General features: G+C 33.1%; 2 protein-coding genes across 5 annotated transcripts in view; one reads left to right on the top strand and one right to left on the bottom strand.

The window, feature by feature from the left end:
- LOC119636680 (putative GPI-anchored protein pfl2) overlaps positions 1–19419 on the bottom strand; it is a 112206-nt gene that overhangs the window by 79413 nt on the left and 13374 nt on the right. The window lies entirely within an intron of this gene.
- On the top strand, positions 12415–16263 carry LOC119636683. The gene is made up of 3 exons (XM_038032221.1): positions 12415–13872; positions 15792–15843; positions 15922–16263. Exons 1-3 carry the CDS (start codon positions 13849–13851, stop codon positions 16113–16115), a joined length of 270 nt encoding a protein of 89 aa, XP_037888149.1. The 5' UTR covers positions 12415–13848; the 3' UTR covers positions 16116–16263.

Here is a 19419-nt window from a genome sequence, read left to right as displayed (position 1 = left end):
TTTTTTATATTATTTTTATTACATTGGCCAACTTGCTAATGTCCTTTTATTTATCCGTCGGTTATATCACTGTAGTCTGTTTGTCGGTCGTCCATTATGCGAATTTTCCAAGTTGGACAGATTGAAATTGAAAATTTTGAATATTTGAACATAGAAACTGGATGGAAAATTCATCCGGTGCATCATTCGCTCTAAGGGTAGCATAGGATTCTGAGACTTTTTTTATACTACTTTGGAAAAGATAGGTATCTAGGAGTCGACCGCAGTCAAGTGTAACTTTCTCATTTGTTTTAATTAAGTTTCATAAATAACGTGACTGTATGCACAATGCTTCTGCTATTAAAATTATGTTTTATTGTTTGTGATTTTGTCTATGATAGCGTTCGGTATATTTTGAATTCAGTTTAAGTGAGCGGATATTTCAAATACATTAATAGTATGACTTGCATCATACTTATCATGAAATTCATTTATTATAATTACAGCAAATTTAGTTTTAATGTAGCCAATTAAGCTTCTGCTAATGTTTCAAAATTTCTGATAGCCTTGACGTTTTAATCCCTTCATTTGTGGGATTTTCAAGGGTTTTCATCGAAAGACGGCGACTAATGTTGTTCTATTAGGGAAGTGAATAAACTTCTGACGATTTCCTAATTAAAAATTAATATATACTATACTCATGAAGGTATTGCCTTCTTCTGACGATTTCTTAATTAAAAATTACCATATACTATACATGAAGATATTCCCTTTAGAGTAGGGCCGAACGTTATAACGGTTGGAAACTGCGTTAGCACATTTTATGGCATATTACATCTGTTTTCGACACAATTATATCGATATTTGTGGGTAATGCATATCCAGGTGACCTTCCACCCGAATAGGGCCGCAATTAATATTCAGCTTTACTACATAGATGTTCATCGTTCACCTAATCTGTTTAGCACTCTTTTTCATTACCCGAAATTCTGCAATACTCTTGTGCTCTTGTGTGAAATAAGCAAAAAAAGGGTCAAGATTCCTGTAAATGGTGTTTCTTCCGCACAAGCCACGTTCAGTTCACTTTGTCAAAGGATTACGTTGCGCAGTTGCGCTGCATTGACATAGCTAGGACTGGTGCATAAAGTTTACAGATAGAGCTTTGCAGACGAAGAAATCACAGTTAAATTCGACACCCCATAGCAATAGTTATGCACTCTCTTGGGGAACAGCGGAAGCTTGTTTATCGCCCCAATATCCATATCCGAAAGAAGGATGTGAGAGACTTTACGAACTGATGTGAACGCCAAGAAGAGCGGCTTATAGGTATAATTTTACTCTCATTAGTCTGTTGGTTCCCCCAAAAAAAAAAAAAAAGCAAGGCATAAGAGACTTGAGTAGATAGACGATTTTTCCGGGACTTTACGATTTTCTTTTTCTTGAAACTTTTACTGTTTTAAAAGTGGACACAATAGGGGAAAATATTTGCCTCTCTTCTATCTATTAGTTTACCTTTACTAGGTACATAAAGGAAGAATATTACATAGCGTAGAAGCATGTTCTATACATTCGTCCGTCTGTTTTCTTCTTAAGATCTTTTTTTAAAACATTTCTTGAATTTCAAAATAAAGTTTAGGTTTTCATATTCACCCATAACATTTTCTTTCTCTAATGCTTAACTTTTGGAACTAAAGGCTCTAAAGTTGCTACAAGTTTTTTACTCAAAATCAAAAAGGGTATCCAAGACTCACTTTAAGCTGGCTTTGCCTTTTGAATTTTTTCTGCCTTCCGGCAGAGAAAATTGTAAAAGAGATCAACGACACCGAAACGGTTCATATTTGTCTCGTGCACTGTCATTGTCGTTTTACCTAGAGTTAGTTACAAATGCACTTGAAAGTGTACTTTTGCATTCAAGCAATTGTGCATTTACGTGCAGTGCAGTGCAGCCCAACGCTATTCACATAAACTTGCATTGGTATTGCTTTATAAAAGTTCATCATGCAAACGCAGAAGGAAAGTTACTTGTTTGGTTTGAGTCGAAATTGTTCATGATTGATGTTGAATTGAATTCCTCTTTATTACAAAAGTAGTTAAGTAGGAAAGCTTGTCAAGCTTTGTAAAAAAATATTTCTCTTAAAGTGATCAAAGCGTACATACATGTGGAGCGAAAAGGGAGTCCTCACCTGTCCTGAAAATTCTTATCTTTTCTTTTTATCTATAGTTCATATACAAATTATGTGATAATATTTCTTTCAAATATCGTACGCTCTCATCAACGGATCTCACCCATTTTTAACGCCAATTTCTTACAATTATAAACTTACATACATTTATAGCTGTATTCGGGCTTTGGGATCGATTACTAGTCATAAGAAAGCACAAAGTGTTTTCTGACCTTAATTTTTGGTGATTTTTGGTATCTACTTTGGTGTTCCGAAGCAATGCTCACGATAGAACTCTTTCATATCAACTTCATTATAGAACGACGCTTTTAAGACACTATCAACCAAAAAAAAGTTACTTCTGATTGTCTTGTGATTTCTTGTGAGGTCTGATGTTGCTTAGAATACGACCCGCGCCGTCTATCAACAAGTGATGTCATTTTAGCACTAGAGTGAGACTTTGTTTCATAAACTAGGGAATGCCGCTTGATACGTTTCTTGACATTGCGGTGTTGTTCAATCTTCATTTTGATTTACATTTTGACCTCTGCATTAATAAAGCTAGATCTGTACTTGGATTCATTAAACCATGGTTTAGAGCATTTAATGGTGCATATATTGAGAAGAGATTGTACACAACCTGGGCAGTATGGTTGCCATCTTAACAGTGTTACGTTAAATTAACAGAATCGATTGAAAAGTAGTTTTTACATTTTGCTTTAAGTAATCTGGAGTGGGACCCCTAAGTCTAATCATATTGCCATCATATGAAAACAGGTTACCATTAATAGCGTTACCGTCGCTTGATAAACGGAGACTCATATTAGGTGTAGGCTTGCTAGTAAAGTTGATAAACGGTACTGTTGATTCACTGACCGATTGCCAATGGAAACTGATTTCTATATTCCCAACCTTCCGTCGAGGAACTAACTATAAGTACTTAAGATTTGGTCAATGTAGATTCAATTCTGAAATGCTTAACACACTTAGGGTTTTACTTAAAAGCTTGAACGACGTTTATGATCTTGTTTCGCCAGCGGACTCTATTTATATGATAAAAATAAAAAAAACGCTAGATAACGCGCGTGTCTTGCTGCTTGCCTAAGTAATTATATCCATTAATTAATATTTGGGCTTAAGGTTATTAAAAGATTGTATCTTTCATTTGAGTTGCCAAGCTAAAGTCAAATCGAGTCGACTTTTTTTTACTCCCTTGCTCACTCTCGTTGTTCATTTCTGAAGGGCATGCGAGTTAGCAATTGCAGGATGTTTCCTTTGTTCTCGTGATATTACTGACTTATAATTAAGCAAATTGCGTTCTGCGCATGTAATGTTAAGGACCTTTGTCTTTTCATTCTTAAGCATATATACTTCATTCATTTTGTAGCTGAGTTAGAAACAAAGAATAAATAAAAAAAAAAAATAAACACCTTGTGTTAAGAGACCCTTCGCTTCTATGCTTAAGTATGCGTAAATACTTTTGAAAATTCCGAAAGACATACATAGAACATACGTGGAACATGTTTTTTTTAAATAGTATTTGTTGACTTTATATGTGTTGCAAACTGAATGATAAAATTTACACACTCTCACAAACAATGATGAACGTATGAAATGTGTGGCCGTATCACTTAAAAATGACAAAAGCGAACACCTTGCTAATGTAACAGTTGTTTGATAACGTTGATTAAGTTGTAAGACAATAATAATGCTTATGCTGATGAACAAGAAGACATTAAAGTTATGCTTGCATGAATTTTGCACGAATATAATGGCAATGCCATCGTTGTTGAAAGACTTGATGTTAAGTTAAAAGTTACCTCAGTAAAAATAAAATGAAAACAAAAACAGGCGCATTAATCATTCGTAAGAAGTTATGTTAGAAAACGTAATAAAAAGGTTTACAAAGCTATTGTACATCTTTACTTATTTTGTTGTTAACTTGTCTCCGCTTTTTTCATCGTTCCGTTTGTAACATGCATCTATTCTTCATAAAGTGTGTCTGTCTGTTTTATTTACAAAACTTAAAAAAAAAAACTGAAGCGATCTCAAAAAAATATTTCATAATAGATTTCATGTTATTGCATAGCTGCTGAGAATCTGAAAGTTCACTTCATATATATATATTTTGCTTCGGGCAATGGTTGCGTATTCGAGATTCGACTTAACGTAAGTTTAGCTTTTACAGTTGTGTGTTTACTTTCTCTTTGAATTTTCAAACAATTTTTTAGTCGAGTTTTTTGTTCAAGTATCTGAGTGCATGTGCATTAGTTTTGACTTCTGTTTACACAGCATGCGAACAAATAAAAATAAAAAATAAAAAGAAATAAAAACACATTTTGTTCAAGAAAAATTCAATTAATTTTTACAAATAGTAAAACAACTTAAAGTGCATGTGCAATTGAAAGCACACACACACACACCAACACACACATTATTTCTTTTAAACACATTAAATGGGCACTGATTGATTAGTCATCTTTATGGTTAAACAATATCAGCAAATCTCTCACGTTTATCGTAAAAAAGATGAACTTATAATATACCTTAAAAACGGAATGAAGTAAATGTATCGCCTGTCGTCCCAACTAAGTATACACAAGAAATTGTAACGTTCTTCGCAACTGACTACGTCTGGGTTTATAAGGAAATTCTTGGGAAAATATAAATATTTGGATAAAATTTCAGATTAATTTGAAGCATTTTTCTTGCCTCTTGCGAGGTGAATTAAAAGTTTTATAATCGAATCTTCTTCATTTTCAAACTTGGTCTTGAGAAGTTAAAGTTTTCCTTGTTGTTCACCTTTAATCATTCACTGATAACATCAATGATGAACTGAAGCGTTGAAGCTTAACTCGGTTCCCGGAATGGTCTCGGTTTTATTCTGTGAACAGTGGCACTAATAAAAGAATGAGTATAGTGGTTGTAGGACTATTTCATCTATTTCAGGATATAGCAGTGGAGAGATAGTTTTTTCTTTTACTTTCATTATACGTTGGGTAATGATTTGAAAGTGATAACAAGCACAAACTGAAGTTAACTTGACATCGTTTTTATACCGAATTAATTTGATGTGAACAAGAATGCATAGAAGGTTAGACTGTAAGGGATTTAATTGAAAAGAAGCACAAAGATATTTCAAAGTCCTTTCATAAGGGTTCTTGTTGATTATTGGAATTCACGATGTCGTACCTTTTCTCCATTCGTTACCTGGCAAAGGTTTCATATTCTGAGCCGACCTTTGTTAAAAGAACGAAAAAGTGCCCTTATAGTTATACCAAATGAAGGGGGCGAGTAGTAGGGATGAAAGTATGTAAAATTTGCGCTTGCCGATAATTCTAAACTATGTTAATAAGAACTAAGGAACTCATGGGGATAATGTTGTCCACTCACAAATTCACGAGTACCCTGCCTACGCGGCTAGAGATGACAGCATTAGTTGTACTGCAGATTGATGCTGACCATGATTCTTCGGGGGGAAGCTTGCATATTTACGTACATGTGGAGACCGCGGTGTAAGCTAGTATTTCCAGTCCCTGGTTTAAACGCCGTAGTTAACCAATGTGTGAATCCTGATAGCTGGGTACGATCCTCTGGTGGGTATCGTGGTAGTTCCAGTTTCTATTATTCCTAAAGCGAATAATTAGAGGTAATGATAGGTCTCAACACTCCCCAGAGTTAGTTTATTGAGCCATACACACTAAACATACCATGTGGAAACTTCGGTGGAAGCTGGTATGTCCAATTACATTTTGAGCGAAGCAAGTTTATAAATGTGTGAGGCCTGACTGCTGGATGCGGACCTTCAGGGAGTACTCGTGGTGGTTATGGTTATCCCCACATGTGACAGCATTAAATAATTAGAGGTGCTTGGTAGGCCTCGCCTCATCCAGAAGAAAAGGTTTGGACCATATCTGATTTTTCATTCTGGTACTGCAGTACTTGGAATAGGCCCTCTCTCCCATAGGGTCATTATGTAAAGCTGAGGGGTGACCACTTCAACTAGACAACTAGACAAATTGCTTCTAGGTAACCCGTCTAATTACGGCTTCGTGCTAGGTGCGGAGGATAAAATCAACATAGATCTCTAGTTAGACTAAACCACATTGCATTACTACACTGCTCATGTCATTTCCTCTTTTAAAACTGCAAACATTCTTCAATTACTCTTCAATTGATTTTGAAAGCCGTCTAAGTCGCTTTAAAAAATAATTGATCTAATAATGAAAGCAGTAACAATTTAACGGGATCTCTTCATTAGAAAAGAAAAATCCTTTAACTGAACAACACAATGTAATTATATATATAAGCCGTTTATTTCGAAAAGCGTATAAGCGCATGTTATTAATTAGAAAATGAATTGCAACTTAACCAAATTAATACCAATTTTAATGATATCATTAATGATATCTTTTCATTGAAAAAAAAATAGAAATAATCTTCGAAAAGTTTACAATACATGCACAAGCCGTATGTTTTCAACAATTAAGGTGTAGCTTCATTTAACGAAGCAACCAATCCTCGAATAGCGTGTATATGAACCGTTTACCTTGGAATTGTAAATCACTTTTTCAAAAACAAAAATAAGAAGAAAATGCGTAAACGACAGAATTAATCACAACTCTAAGGTGCCTTTTGACTTGAAAAATAATAAAAATTATAATAAAAGCCATGTAAGTCGCTTCTCTCAAAAAAAAGAAAACAAACGCCTGGTGAAAATAAACTTAGTTACAACTTAGCGTTACATCTTCCTTTATTAAATGTAAGAAAAGTTACTGAAAACAACACAAAACAATTTTTCGTGCGACACTTAAGAGAAACGATTTCCCCTCTTTTCGTCTCGTTTCTCTTTATTTGCATAAAATTGGGAAAATTGTCTGTAAATCTTTTCTTCTGTCTAGTGGTTATCAGACAATTTCGTTCAAATTTCGACATCCTAGAAAAATGCTATATGCTCCTCTAGCTGTAACCGCGTAGAGTGCGAGAATGAGATTTTTTTCTTCTTTTAAAATTCAATTTGCACCAATTTAAAGGTAGGATAGCTCCAGTGTTACCATTTTTGAATATTTTTCCAAAATAATATTTTCCTTCCATTACTTGAAGATTTGCTTAAAAACTCCATAAATTTTATTGTTCGATTCCTTTTGCTTCTATTCCAAAAATAATTTTAGAAAAAAACACATTTTTAGATCCTACAACACTTTTCGTATAGAGTAAGTTAAGTTTGTGTTTGCAACGCTTGCAATACCCAGAAATACTTAATATTAAGCCACTTTTGCTTATACCGCTCGATTCAGACTCATTTTCTGAATCGATCTAAGCATGTCTCTCTGTGTGTTCGTCTCATGTCTGTCCATGTATTGTTGTGTTCGAGCTAAGTCGACATTTTCAAGATATTTTGATGAAATTTGTTACACTGACGCACGCTATTGAAAATGGTTCGGATCGGACCACCTTTTCGAATACACCTCATGTAACGCGTTACTTTTATAAGTCATTTTAAGAAAAGCAATTTCCATATTTAGAATGTCGGGATAAAAATCACTTAGTAATAAGTATTTAGGCTCTGTAAAAAAGTGTGAAAACTTTGGATCAGATGGGATAATTTTTTGAACTCTTTGCCACATTCCCATTTCCAAAGGAACTGAACCTTCTTATGGTGAAAAGGCCCGCTTTCCAATACTTCGTGATAAAACTCGCTTGAAATAATAATTTGACACACAAATGAACCTTATCAAATTTGATGTATTTTTTGGGTCCCAACCTGTAAACGGATTCTAATGAATAATAAAGTTTTAGATGCCAAAAAGAGGTTAATTTTTAGTAGTTTATGAGGTAAATTTGTCTTTAGTAAATTAGCCATAGGCGAATTTGGATCACTTTGGACCGCACCATATATAGGGACTCTCATGACACCAAACCTTTATATGGCAGCAAAGTCTAATTTGGGGTATGCTTTGATGGAAGCAACTGGAAAATAATTAAATCTGTGACGCGTAAATTAAGTTAAGTTATACTAACATTTGAGTATCCTCCAAAGTCCTCCAGGACTTTCATCAAAATTATTCACTGACATAAAAATAATATATAATTTTTGGTTAATTAAGAGAAGTGATGTCGGATATCTAATTGTTGGCCTTCTTATGTATTTCGGCTGTTGGCCTTATCCCTTTAGCGAAAACGAACTATCAGACCTTGGCCGCCAGAAGAAAACGTGAGAAAAAGAAAAATTTCAAATATTGTTGTAAGTAATTCACCAATAGCCGGTGAAGATGTAATGCCAGCTCTTAAGCCCCGAGTATAGGCCTTGTTTTCGAATTTATTTAGAAGATAGCACTTAATAAGAAGGTGCACAAAAATGATGTTTTTTTAATTACTTGTCGAAGAAATTACTTGGGTTTAAAAAATCTCCTTAGCGGTATTTCTAACGCATCTCAAACATACCTTAAATGTTGATCGATTAAATCAAAATTTCATAATATTATACTTTACTGGAATAATTTCAAAATTCTCAAAAAACTCTATTAAGGATCGATCGTAATGCTTGTTAAAAAGACACAATTAAAGAAATCCCAAATATTTCTACAGGGCATCTTACTAAGATACATTTGAAATTTTGTGAGCATTCAGTTGAGATCACGTTTATTACTTTTTAACTTTTATGCTTTAATGTTTATCTTTAAAATGTGATATAGCAATAGACCAGACCAGATTATACTTATATGATATATTGGTAAATACGTACTTACTTTACGAGACAACCACTTATAGCATATTTTTTAAGTGGTCAAAGATGAATAAATAATAAATTTTTTGTATTCATATTTAAGTGAATTGAGAGGGAAGTGATTACTTAAAAAAATTTCATATCAGTCGCAAAAGAAAAAGATTTTTTTTTTTTGTTTTTTTTTTTTTAATACTATATCAAGAGAAAGAAATCACTATTTTTCTATCCGAATATAAGTAGACGCAAGAAGCCGCTCAGAAGCGACTTTGAACACGCGCACTTGCATACAATAGTAAACATTATAATCATAAAAGAAAAAGCATTAATAAAAGCCACAAAGAACAGCATTATGTAGCTTGAACTCATAAAGCAACATACAGTCCGCAATCACTAAAAGTGTGCATTTGTCTATTCGAATAGAACGTATAGAACGTGAAATCTAAAACACTTGTTAATCGAGCTTAACTGACAAATGAACTGTAGCAGATGGATAGATGCAAGTAAAGTAAAGTCAAGTAAAGTAAAGCGAAATGAAACTAACATAGTACGGTCAGCGCTATGGCGGCAAGAGATGTAAAAAATAAATGCAATCGTTTGCTTCCTTATTTAATTTTCAAATCATATAAGAAGATTCTACTACTTTGACTGTCTGTCTGTCTGTCTGTCTGTCTGTCTGTCTATCTATCTATCTGTTCCCATCTTCTTTTTCATTCAAGATGCAAAATTCAAGAAAGAAAATGCAAGTATCTGCAAGCAATGTTTTAGACGATTGTCTTTACTATTTTTTGTTACACGGACAGTTAAGCAAATCTAAGATCTTTGTTGCTTTTTTTTTTTTAAAGTTGTTTTAAAAAAAATTATTATTAAAATCATAAAAAAGAAAAATAACTCTCAAGAGCAATAATAATAATAATGTTGGATACTTTCAAGTGTTTGCTTTTGATATTTCTTTCTTCTTCTAGAAGGCTAATTGAAACTTTCATTTCATTTCAGAACAAAGACAAAGATATAGAAAATAGGCGTAATTACCACTCAGACGCTTAACCAAACAGCTTGTGCTAATAACAGCAAAAGAAGATTAAATACAAAGAAGTAGAAATTCTTGATATTTAGAGAAAAAAAAAAAAAAAAAAAAAAAAAAAAAAAACAAAAAAAAGAAACACGTTTCAGACATGTATGCGGCTGTTTAATAGAATAGATGGAGAATAATTAAAAACACAAACACTTGTTTGTTGCCTAAGAAGAACAAATAAATGCATTTTACTAAACTAAACTAAATATATGCTTAAGATATGAAAATTATTATTATTATAAACTCACATGTGATTAAAATCATTAAACTGAGCCATTACAACAGATTACACACATAAATCAAATATAAAATGTGTACCCAAAAAAAAAAAACAAACAAACAAAAAAAAAAAAAAAGAAAGTAATATACAGGGTTCAACAAGAAGCCTTTTAGATGATTTTTTGTCTAAAATTATCTATGTATATGTATTTCTCCCATAAGCGTTATAAGTAGAAATATTCGAGACTTGCATTCCTTATTTATATTGCGTTTACAGTGAAATTAAGAAAAAATTATAAAACCGAATAGAAACACTATAGTGGGCTATGACGAACCATTAAATACTCTACATCGCCCTACCAAATATCACAAAAGTTGCAATCTACAGATTGAATAGAGGAAAAAGAAGACGGACGGACAGACAGACAAACGGATCGACAAGTTTAGATAGATTCAGAAAGTCATTTTCAATCGATCGGTTTTAATATAAAATGGGCCTTCCCCGTGTTGCTCTGGATGTTGCATACATCCGCACAAATTTAATGTGCCATTTTACCCCAAGTAGGTGGTGTAGGGTGTGAAAACATCAAAATGAAATCAAGAAAAATCGTAATTTCAGTGAAATTATGACGAAATCCATTCTATCAGAATTGAAAGAAGAGACTTGACTTCTACGCGATTTATTTTTTAAGCTCCTTAATCCATATAACTAACTTTATTATTTTAATGCAATTAAAAAAAAAAAAAAACGACTTCAAATGAAATGAATTTAATGAAATCATTGAAATCAGCCCTCGTTTAACCGAAGGTGGTGAGATCCAATATCGATTTTCTATCTCACTTTTCGGAGATTTTGAAAAATTTTAAAATCAGAAAATTGGGGGGGCGAAGATGATCGAAGCGTCTTACAAGCTTTCAAATGCTGATCAAATGCAGACTTATAAGATTTTCGACGTGTAACAGAACTTCTGAATCAATCAAGAAAGCAGAAAGTAGTTTATGATGTCATCAGTAAGAAACACTAGTTATACGTTATGTATGAGTGATCGCGAGGCATTTGTTCAGCAAAGTTTAGTCAAGAGGAATTTGATATACGAATAATATGAAGTTGTTGCAAAACGGCTTATGCTAATCACAAGATAATTTAGTCAGCTGTTTCTCATTAGCAGCCATCATCTTTAAATTTCCCCTTCAGCTTAATCCACTTATCTTATGCGGAAGCTTAGTATTTCATTCGTGAACTAGCATGCAACAAAGTTCCTTCTACGAAAAGTCGAAACGGAAACTAAGACTTTTGGACTTAAGGAATGTAAAAGCGAGGAGAAGTGAAGAATTTACCATAGGTTCTAAAGCACAATTTTAAATGGAGATCAAATGGTAATAAATGAAAATTAATGATATGTGAGTAGAAAAGCATTTACCCATCTTTCAAGACACGAATGATAACCAAATCTTGGCACTCAATTACCGATGTCAACGGAGGAAGGTTTGCCAGAGCTTGAAAAATTTTTAGGATTAATAAATATGCGATAATTTTTAGAAGAGTCAACGGAAGGCAGCAGCTCTATTAACTGATTTTAAAAACTATTCTGCTTTTTATCCCTCTTTTGATCCTTAAGATGCTTAAAATCTCTTATAACATACATCCATTCATCGTACTTGTCTAGTCCAGTTTGAAAAAGTGGAGCTAAGTTTTGCTATTTTACATCGGCAAAATGGGCTTAGATAGGTTTTTGAAATATTTATTTTGAAGATTCTATAGAATCTATATAGGATGGGTTAGGACTGTTAATGAAACCATATTGATCCGGTCGGTCCATTTGTCTGCCAGTTAAATTCGTGACCGCGATCCTAAAACGTTCTCTGTAATGTCCAATACGGTCTTTCCGTAGGTTTTTAAATCTTAAAATTAGAAATCTGGTTTTCAATGTTGTTACGTTTAGACATTATATAGAACGGTTAGAAAATTACTTCTTAGATATGTTAAATGTAACTGGAAATATTATCTTGATGATCTGTTACAGAGATTTAGGCGATAGAAGAAGATGCCTATGTGCTTTATAAAAATTATGCTTAGATTTGCAGGCATAGCATGTTACGCTTACAATGGCTGTTACTTTTCTCTACGTTCGCCTTTAGTAAATCTCTTTTTACTCTCAATTAAGTAATGAATATAAACGGATTCCATTTAAAGCGAATGCTAAACATTCTTTAAAGTCAGGCGATAAAAAGTCATATATATATATATATATAAACACATATATGTACCATAGTATATTTCTAAAATTAATATAAATTCTAATAAGAAAAAAATCCCTTTTTCTGCTTTGTAAGACTCTGTATATTAAAACATACCGTGCCATATATAATTATGGTGCATGATTGCATTCGTTCTGTCCATGTGCGAATATCTTCCTGTTTTCTCCCTGGGTTGCTCTTATTCCATTAATCAAATTAAAAGCCATTAAAACGAAACTGAAATTGAAACTGTTAAATGCTATATTGAATTACTTCCATACATTAAGTATACAGTGAAATATTTTTATTTATTTTTGTCCGTCCGTTCGTCCGTCCATCCGTCTGTTGGTTCGTTCATCTCTCGTTGCGTTTTTGTTGATTTTGTAAATCTCCAAACTTCAGCTAACCGCATGAAAGTGGATTTTTTTGTTTTTTTTTTTTTCTTTGCTTTCGCAAATTAAACCTAATAACGCCCCCTGAGGAGAATTGAAACAATTTTGTGTTATTAATCCTCTTATTTTTTCCCCTCTGTTGCATTACATTTATTTTGCAATGTACGAGACATTTCTTCTTTTTTTTTTTTTTTTTTTTTTTTTTTCATTTTTTCAACTTTAAATATATAGCTCATCTCTGTATTTATATATTCAGGAACATCAGTTGTGGCCAGTAAAACAAAAGCAAACAAACAAACTAAACCAAAACCAAACCAAACCATAGCAAACGAAAACCTAACCGAAACTTTCAATGTCTTTCTATGCCACTATGTTTGATTTAAAACTCTTGCAACTACTTTAAAACGTGCGCAGTTTGCCTTTTCGCTCGCTTACAATCGTACACAAACAAACACACACACATACACATCACATTCGTAACAAATATGCTTCCGGGGAAAGGTATGGTATGCACATGCATACAATATATTGTATATACGACAGAATGCACATTAAATGTAATGTAAACTGTCTCCTCTTTCCAGCAATTGTCTTGTAAAACATTTATTACTGATCATTTGATCGGTTGTGTCGGTTTGGTGTTGGACAGTTTAAATTGTGCTTTAATTGTTTTTAATTCCTGTTCATTTCGTATCTTGCTACTAAATATGTGTATATGTAGGTACGAGTGATTGTTTACGTGCATGCACACATATATATATATATATATATATTTATCGCATTTTGTGCACATATACGTCTGTGTAAACACATTATATGGTATAAATGCTGTCATTTCTTTAAATAAAATGAAGAAAAGTATATTCGCCTCGGGCTGCATTAAGGATACGCGCAACTTGAAGCGTTTAATTAAAAATGAAAACAAAAAAAAAAAAACATATGGCGAATTTAAGGCGTGTCAACTAAGCGATCAATTCCTGGGTGGCACTGCAAACTTTCCATAATTAATTTCGAAAACTAACAGAAATCGCAAAAGACAGTTTGTTGCCCGCCGCGGATATGATTTGCCGTCTGGCTACACTGGTAAAAATTAACACTTAATTTTGATATTTGTAAAGGATTCTATATCCTATATGCCCTATCCTATACACGACAGACATCGAACTCAATTTTCCAGCTTTGCGTCTTCATGGAAGTTGTAAAAAGCGCCGTCACATGGTCTAATTGCTTATGTATTTAATTATATTATGGACTTTATGTGGCGTATTTTTGGCGTGTTACAAGCCGCGCCACGAACTTAGTCTATACCAGATATATAGTAAACGTGTAGTAACCGTTCGTTGAAACATACAGAAAACGGTAACAAAATTGTTGTCATTGCTTTCTTTTTTCCTTTTTTCTTTTTTTTTTTTTCTTTATTTTTCTTTTTAAACTGAACAACACAACACGTACATATAATAGGATCTTAAGATCTTAAATTACAGAAAACAATTTTTCAATCATTTAGTTTTACTGTGGTGTATCGCTTCAATCCAATCAATCAAGTGATTCGTTTTTTTATTTATAATGCATAATAAAAACTTATGAAAGCATTTTTTTATTTTTTTTTTTTTTTTTTTTTTTTTTTGCATTTTTCGAAAGCTGTCAAGACAATACCACACTTATGTAAACGACTACAGGCTGATTAGTGTAAAAGGAAATCAATGAATATACGCTTCTCCGGCTCTTTATTTTATATTATCTCCATCAAGCATTTGCCGGATTCAATGGCGAAATTACCAGCAGGCATAGGAAAGAGAAAAGACAAGACATCTCACAATAATCAGTAAAATCTGAGATATTTTTTATATATATATATATATTACGGCTAATAAAACTTTCATATGCTTTCATTTCTTTGATTTGATTATTCGTACACTTTAAGAATAAGAATAAGAAAAGTCATTGCATGTTATGTATATTATGTGTTATGCATTCGCAATCTATTCAATAAAGAATAGCAAGTAAGTGTGATAGAAAGACATTGTCAATAAATTGGAACCTATTGTCCCCCAATTTTAATAATATAACAATGCAGATATGATAACTAGGCATACAAGTGCTATACAAACTAAAAAGATTCGTTCAATTAACTTAACAAATAAAAAATGCTTTCATTTCTTAACTGCAAATCCAATGTGTGATGCCGTTTGAGTCTATAATTTTTAGAACACCATGAACGACTCTATTACAAACAAGCCCTTGATATTTTTGTAATGATTCAACTCTGAAGTTACTTACTGTTCTCCGCAATTATATGCGATACGTCGAAATAGTTTGAATAATGATCTAATCATTTTTTTGAATCAATCTGCGATTCTAGGCGAATAGGCCAATAGAAACCTCTGCTACTTTCACGACAATCTTTAGTTAAGATTTAAGTCGAAGGTTTACACTATCAGCAGCAAAAGCCACCACCAGCCACCACCAGGGCGGGTTGTGCACGACGGCGGGCAAAAATTTTTGTATGGATATTTGTATGTTAACCTATTAGGTCTTACGTCGCTTATTTTCAAAAGCGTGAAATTAGGTTCATTCGCAAAAAAGAGACAAAAATTATATGCCTACACTTCTTTTAAGCCTCAAATAGTGGTCACGGAATGCGATAACGTGTTCTTATTTGAATTAAACTAGCTTTCTCTCTGCTTAAGCTGACATAGCATGTTACGCTCACATTGAAGGTATTTATTTCTCTAAAGCGAACTTATACGATGTCTTCAATGCCTTGTTTGAATTTTGATGAAACTTCTATTATTTTGTTTGCTGGTACAAGGTTGTCCCACGAATCAACCTTTCACTAGACAAACGAATTTTTTCTTTTTTTACTGTGCAAGAATTTTATTGATTTTCTCGTTCGTTTGACAGCTATGACAAAAGTATTTTGAAAAATTCATTACTATTAACGGAATTGTCAAATCGTTTCAAAAGAATTTATAAACTCTTGTGAAATCATTTAAATATAGATAATGTTTGCCTTAAATTTGCTGAAACGTGGACCTAGAATATATCAGACAAGTGAGTATAAATCATAGGAATTAAATCATAAAAGGAGATGCGTTGGCGAATGAAAAACTTCCGCTCTCATGATTGCAGACTATATGAATACACGTAACAATCAGTTTAAGGCCAAGTTCAAGGACGGCGGCGAATGGCCGACATTCAATGATTGCCCGGTACCCTCTGGTTCGTGGAAAAAAGATTACGATAGTCATCAAAAGCTTTATAACGGTGTATTAATAAGTGGCTTGTTAGCTTCGATTGGTGCCGCAGTTCTTGTAAGCTTTTAAGCGTATTCGAACTTAAAACTTGAAAGGGAATTTAAATAAGATTTTCGATCTCACTTTCAGATGGGGGTGTGCGTCAATTTCAATTTCATTATGCCTGAATATCCTTATAAAGAAGAAAAAGACGAGGAAGAAGGTGGCGGTGAAGGAGAGGGTGAAGGAGAAGGAGAAGAAGGATAGGGAGAATAACATTGTGCGGCTAATAACAATTAATTATTCTTAGATATATGTGGACATTTTATGCACGCAAAAATCGATTTTAATATCTTTGCTTGTACTCACTTATAGTTTTAATGGTTTTAAATAAATTGTCTAAAGAACATCTAGAAGAAATTGTTAGGTTAGGTGTATATCCCGTGCTAAGAACGAAAGAATTTTGAGTGCGAATGTAAAGAAAAGTAAAGTCCTTAGCTAAAATGTTAAGTACTTCTTACGGACCAGCTTTTCTTCTCTTGCAACCGATCGAATTTTAACTTTTTTATTTTATTTGTGAGATGAGTCCACGAGGCAACTTTAATAACAACGCTTATGAAGCGGCCGTTTTGGTAAGGGTCAATCTCGAGTGCTTCGGTGAAGCATAGCTTAGGAAGTTTTGTTCTAAAAGGATGTTCGAGTAAAAACATTTTCAAATTAATTGCTCGTCACTGGGAAATTTGGGACAGAAATCTGTTCTGTTTTATTTTTATTTTTTTATCATTGTCTTCAGTTTATTAACTTTATGAAAGAGTTTGAAGAGAAAGATGGGTAGGCTCCAGCCTCTTGCAAAAACAGCTGACAGCATTATAGTCGCTCGGGAAAGTTCTGAAAATTGTTTATCAATCTGAAAGGAATGCTTTGCATAGGACTTGAAACTTAATATAAACAATTTATAGGAGACGAAAAAGCATCTTTCCTCCTTTCACTTATCTGTTTACATAATTAAAAATAATAAAATAAATCTAATACATATTTCACTTGCTCGTATGATGAGAATAAAAACAAATAACCAGAAATGCTATTTCTGTAGAGTGGGTTAGAGGCCCTGGAGCTGAAGCTAAAATTAATTTGGTATATCTACCTATCTACCCATCTAAAGGTATGAAAATCAATGTAATTTGAGGAGCGCGTGCACAGCGTATGACTGAATAGTTTCGCTGATTGCCTACCTAACATTGCTATACAGTGAAGCGTTACAAACGTAACATTTAACGCTTGATTACACGTTAAAAGCGCACATTTTTTAAATTCACAATCAACGAAGCATCAGCACAATCTTAAAAGCCGTCGTTTATGAGAAGCACACAACATCCATTTGTAGCCCCCGGGGGTGTTGGAAAAATTCAGGCTACTGTTTGAAAGAAAAATGTAAAAAGAACACAACAAAAAAAAAATAATAATAATAAATAAATAAACAGCAACAAAAACAACAGCAACACCAGTAAAAACTGCATCTTATGTATTCTCTTCTATATATATTATGGGTAATGGTGCGGTGATGATGTTTTGATCTGTTTTAAAGCTATAAACAAATATTTCTGTACAGGATTTCTATTCCTTTCAATGGCACGGCATTTGAAGAAAGCAGATGATAACGAACTTGGACAAAATATTTTCTTAATTTATTATTATAGGAGGAAGAATAAAGAGAAAAACCCGCTTTGTTGTACGCGATCTTTCGTTAATACTTTAACAAGCAAACAATTCTTCAAATATATTTCTACATATATATATATATATATATATATATATATAGACCTAAATAGTAACTATCATCGTCATGTTTGTCAACATATCTTGTTTAACGTTACAAATAACCGTTAAATTGTTGGCGAAAGAAAAACAGAAAATTATAACAAATTCTTTTATATTGCATTACATCGCATTCCACGTAAAACCGATAACATATTAAGCAGAGAAGAAGAAAAAAAAAATATCCTGACAGAAGCCGCAAATGGCGGAAAAGATTCAGAGAGTGCTTGTTGTAAAACAAGCTGACTTTTCTCTGTAGATATGTTAACATTCCTTAAGATAAAATGAAGTTATGTCTGCTTGTAATGATGATGAAAAGCGAGTGATACTGACAATGATAATGACGTCCATAACGATGGCAATGTTTGCAAAGTCCAAGCCCGTTGTTGTGCCTCTGTGTATGCGCACAGCTAACATTACCGTAGCAATATATTTCATGCAAAAAACAAAACAAAAAAAAAAAAAAAAAAAAAAACTAACAAAGATTTGATATTTAATTAAATTGAGAGGAAAATATTATCTGCACATAAGTATGTTATTCAATCAACAATTCCGATATTAATAAATAACAAACAATAACTTAAGCGTGAACGCCTCATCCACCATTTAATAAGATCTTATAAGCATGGCGGTGGAATCCGATAAATCACAATGCGCATCATTAATGAATCATCGGCGTAATGTTTCGCGTTGGTAATGCTTTAACATGTGCACACAAAAGGTTTAACTGAATAGAATGTTATTTCATGCAATAATATAATAAGATTTCATTTTAATCACATGCGATTTTTTAAAATTGCATTTCAAAACATTTCATGCTAGTATGTTAACGCACCTCGTTGCTGAGGATACAAGTTCTCATTTATTCTATGATTATCATCAAATTCGTTTAAACAAATGTCATGGTTCAGAGTTGGACTAAATTTTCAAAGCATCTGTGATTTTAAACAAATGCGAAAGCTTTATTCTTCCTATGGATATTCATCATGTAAAAAACACTAGTGATATGCCCAGACTTGAAATAGAGTGAAGGTTCAGATAAGCATTACTTTTTGTGAAATTTTTTTTTTTTTTTTGTTTTTGAGAAGAAACATATCCCCCCCCGAAATTGAAATAGAAAGTCGGAAAAAAAATTTTCTTAAATAATTCTGCAAGAAAGGAAAAAGGTTTCTTCCGTGGCTTCGAGCTCCTTTTTGTAGCAGTGATTGTGATTGATGTTTAGTGCCTCACCTATTCCTGACAGCTTACGTGCCGATCTTACTCCATCAGTTGCAAAGTTTCATCGACTTTTTTGAGCAGAGCGAGGTGCATCTTTGAATCGAGCAAACCACTCCTGGGTCCATCGTTCAATCATTCAGCATTCTCACTGGATACTGTTTTACCTCTTTTATGGCCTATTTCTTCAGATATTTCATCCATTTTCAAATTAATATAACATTTTCCATAAGCAAAGAATTAGAAAACTATTTTCACAAATAATGTAAGCTAAACTGTTACCCATGTCATCCCACGTCACATGCTCGTTTAAGACAATCAGGCATTAATACCATCCAAAAAACCGCAAAGACTTTTGATATGA

The sequence above is a fragment of the Glossina fuscipes genome, unplaced genomic scaffold (genome assembly GCF_014805625.2).
Source record: "Glossina fuscipes isolate IAEA_lab_2018 unplaced genomic scaffold, Yale_Gfus_2 28, whole genome shotgun sequence".
In the NCBI taxonomy this organism is placed as follows: domain Eukaryota; kingdom Metazoa; phylum Arthropoda; class Insecta; order Diptera; family Glossinidae; genus Glossina; species Glossina fuscipes.
This window is presented reverse-complemented; position numbering and strand designations above follow the sequence as displayed.

What these genes read in the sequence shown, in the direction of transcription:
- LOC119636683 (XM_038032221.1), top strand. Translation starts at nt 13,849, where the DNA reads ATGATTTGCCGTCTGGCTACACTG. An exon ending in TTTGCCGTCTGGCTACACTG is followed by an intron (nt 13,873 to 15,791) that starts GTAAAAATTAAC and finishes ATTTAAATATAG; the next exon opens with ATAATGTTTGCCTTAAATTT. An exon ending in ACCTAGAATATATCAGACAA is followed by an intron (nt 15,844 to 15,921) that starts GTGAGTATAAAT and finishes TCATGATTGCAG; the next exon opens with ACTATATGAATACACGTAAC.